A 3,995-nucleotide genomic window follows, 5' to 3' on the forward strand; every position below is an offset into this window, starting at 1 on the left:
CAATTGATTGAAAGTCCATTACTTGTGAATCATACATGATATGACATTGCATTCATTCTTGCATTAAAAACAAAAAAATCATCATGCATCTGCATTCATTTGCATCTCAATCCAGTACTCATACATCTATTCCTCCGACAGTTTAACAAGGCAAGCTGATTCCCCGACATCCTTATCAGACGCGTAGTGTCTCTCGAAAAAGAATGGCTGACCAAGAGCAACACAACATGGAAGTTAGGATGGAAATCGACGAGTTGAAGGGAAGCATCACCAAGCTCACTGAGATGATGCAAGTGCTAATAGCTAGGGATGCTGAACCCCAAAGAACTGTCATAGCTGAAGTCTCCGAAGCTGTTGAGGATCCCATTCCCGTTCAGAGGCCACCTTCTACCTGGCCAGAATTTGGTTTACCACCTGGTTATACTCCCCCATTCGCGAATACTTTGGGAGTAGGACTTTCTGCGCAACAAATTGCACCAATACCAGTCGCCGCTGAACAGTCACCGATTGTTCACACTACTGTTCAACCTACTTTCAACAATCCTCCTTTTGTCTATCATGTTGATGATTCCGAACGTGGTGATCAAGAACACAACCACGAGGTGGAGGAAGTGAAAGAAAAGTACAATGTCCTCGAGAAAAGGTTGAAAGCTGTTGAAGGAAATGACATTTTTGGATTTGACACCATGAACCTCTGTTTAGTTTCTGACTTGATTGTGCCTGCAAAGTTCAAAGTCCCTGAGTTCGAGAAATATAAGGGGCACACTTGTCCTAAAGATCATCTGACTATGTACTTTCGCAAGATGGCCGCCTATGCCAACAATGACAAATTGCTCGTCCACATCTTTCAAGATAGCTTAGCTGGAGCTTCTCTGAAATGGTACATGAGTTTGAAGAGGGATCATATCCAAACATGGAGAGATTTGGGTGAAGCTTTCCTGAAACAATACAAGTACAACATGGACTTAGCCCCTGATCGCAGACAACTTCAGACTATGACCATGAGAGATAGGGAAACTTTCAAAGTGTATGCCCAACGCTGGAGAGAGCTAGCTGCTCAAGTCGAACCTCCTCTTGCTGAAAAAGAGCTTACTAGTATGTTTATGGATACCTTGCAGCCAGTTTTCTATGAGAAAATGATTGGAAGTGTCTCTTCTAGCTTTGCTGACCTGGTCACTATTGGAGAAAGGGTCGAAGAAGGCTTGAAAAATGGCAAGATTGTCAATGCTGCTGAATCTTCCAATAACAACCAAACAAAGAGATTCCCTGGAAACTTCCATAGAAAGAAAGAAGGTGAAACTAATGCTGTTGTGACTAGTGGTGAAGGACCTCAAAATCCACAACCTTATCAAGTTCCAACTTATCCACAAGCACCATACATGCCTTACTATCAGTATCCACATGTTGCAGCTGCTCAACATCAACAACCATACATCCCAATGCCATCGCATCAACAACCATGGAACGCTTCTCATCAGAATGCTTCACAAAGTGCTCCTCAGAATGCTCAACAAAATCAGAATAGGCAGCAGAATCAGAATAGGCCTCAGAAAGATCCACCAAAGGAGCCTCGCCGCATCGACCCAATTCCAATGACTTACACTGAATTGTGGCCTGCGCTAATCCATCAGTCATTGATAGCTCCTAGGCCAACCAAAGCTCCAACGCCACCATTCTCCAAAGGATATAATCCTAATGCTAAGTGTGCTTTTCATAGCGGAGTAGTTGGTCATTCCATTGAAGACTGCTAGGTTCTGAAGGAGAAGGTTCAAGACCTAATCGAGAGCAAGATGCTCACCTTCCGAGATATTAATCCGAATGTGGTCACTAATCCCCTACCCCATTGAGTGTCGAATCAAAAGGGATGTTCCTAAAGCCAGATATCAGACGGGAAAGCTCATCCTTGCTGCTGATAGTTACTAGGCCTTTGTCTTTTTCATTTCTTAATTTTCCTTGTTTGTACTGTGTTTTGTCGCATTTGAATTCTGTAATCCTTAATCGTAATTTTAATGAAATGAGCATTGCATTTGTTTTGAATCAATCATAACGTGTTTCTCTTTCTTTATTTCCGTATCACTTACACAAATTCAAAAAATACAAAAATTGTGCTTTTCCATTTCATTTTCTTTATCAACTTTCTGTCTAAGCAAGATTTGAGGGAGTATGATGAAAAACGGATATCCAATTTGCATCAGTGTGCTTTCAAATAAGACTTTGTTGATGATGTACAGGCATTCTTTCAAATCCCCAAACACTGGAGGTATAAGGATGATAGTCCCTCGTTAACCCCTTCGATCCTTAGAAGTAGGTGTTTTCTTTCTGCACGAAATCAAAACCCTTAATCAAAACCTGGGGCAGGGTAGTTGTTCAGTTACAATGACTAATGCATCTGATTTCCAAGAGGATCATTTCATGGGAACCATTCCCGACCAAAGGTTCAACCGCATCCTCTCTTCGTACACAATGTCGAAGTAGTAGTGAACATCCAAAGCTTACAACGGTTGTTTCCCTTGGAACAGTAATAAGGCAGTCACAAATCTCAAATTCTCACATCATTGAACAAATGTCACACAAGTTGTTCAAACAAAAAAAAAAATCAAAGAAAAGCCCGCTAAGTCAAAACCTAAAAAGGAGACTTAGGCAAAAATAATAAGGATACAAAAGTCAAAAAAAAAAAAAGAGATCAAAAGATCATTGTCAAAAGCAAGAACAAACTTGTGTGACTGTCAAAGAAGAATAGGTGACTGCCACCTTAGAACTCATTGGTTCTCAAACATCGTCTGCAAATTCTCTTGGAAGTCGAATACTTGTAAGAGTTAACTGAACTTAGGACTGGAGTACATCACGAAGAATGGGTGGGTTAAAAATAAAATTTTTGAGCCTATATCCTTTGTTTCTTAAACCGTGAACCTGACCACGTTACAACCTTCAAAAGTCCTAATTGAAGCAAGGCTTCTTTTGAAAGCATAACTAAAGCAAGGTTGCGTTAACCTGACTCCTGAATATTTGCTAATCATTTGTTTTGATACCACAATATCACATCATCTTTCACAACTTGAATTTCAAACTTCCATTGCATCCTCATTGGGATCTATTCATCGTATACCGCAGTTTCATTTCAATAAATGATTTGTTTTTAAAACTTGCATGCACGTCGCATTAAAATTACCATTTTGAATAGAATAGTTTCATTTGTAAATAAGCACTTTCCATCAAGGAAGTTCCAACAATGGAAATCATTCAAAGAGCCTAAAGTGGCATCAGCAAAGTCACATAACTTCAAAAGTCCATCATTCAGGGGCATTTCATTTCAAAGTTCCCAAGGACTGGGGCATGTCATCTCAGGATCACCAGTTTGAATCCAAAACTTTGTTGAAGCAAATTTCTCCAGAGACTCAGCATTCCGGGGAAATCAAGGCCAAGACCTTTCCTTCAAACAGTCCAAGCAGACTATGCCATATCAAGTAGTCCTCAAACTCAGAATTGGTGTCGGGAATTATGCTTGCACAAACTCTTACCAAGGGATTCTTTCCACCTCACAAAAACCATTACCCTTCACTGGGGCATCCCTTCAAATATTCCAAACCATAAATTTCATTCATAGCATGCATTCATAAATCATGCATATCAATTCATGGGGAAACCTCCCACAACATTAAACCAAAAATTCAATCTTGCTCGGTCTTTTCCATTGAAAACCAAGCATGGTCCACCATGGATACCCAAAAAAAAATGCATTGGCCATTGGCACACATCCAGTAAATTCATTACTTGCATTGAGCAACCATCATGCATCATTACATGTGCATCAATTTGCACAAAAGAAAAAACAAAAATATCTCATACATAAGCACAAATCATGCATAAGAGATCATTACCTTCTTGTTAATTTGAGCCAACCCATTGGTTGAAATTCAATCGTTAATTCTCTTGTCATTTTAATCAACTCATTGGTTGAGAATAATCTTTCTCTCGTTGTCAGCCCATTGGTTGAA

At 39.8% G+C, this 3,995-nt stretch overlaps 1 protein-coding gene across 1 annotated transcript; it reads left to right on the forward strand.

The window, feature by feature from the left end:
- Positions 1-203: 203 nt before the first annotated feature.
- On the forward strand, positions 204-1,751 carry LOC131649618 (uncharacterized). The gene has a single exon (XM_058919369.1). It carries the CDS (start codon positions 204-206, stop codon positions 1,749-1,751), a length of 1,548 nt encoding a protein of 515 aa, XP_058775352.1.
- The last annotated feature ends 2,244 nt before the right edge of the window (positions 1,752-3,995 follow it).

This window comes from Vicia villosa, linkage group LG2, assembly GCF_029867415.1.
Source record: "Vicia villosa cultivar HV-30 ecotype Madison, WI linkage group LG2, Vvil1.0, whole genome shotgun sequence".
Lineage (NCBI taxonomy): Eukaryota > Viridiplantae > Streptophyta > Magnoliopsida > Fabales > Fabaceae > Vicia > Vicia villosa.

What these genes read in the sequence shown, in the direction of transcription:
- LOC131649618 (XM_058919369.1), top strand. Translation starts at nt 204, where the DNA reads ATGGCTGACCAAGAGCAACACAACATGGAAGTTAGGATGGAAATCGAC.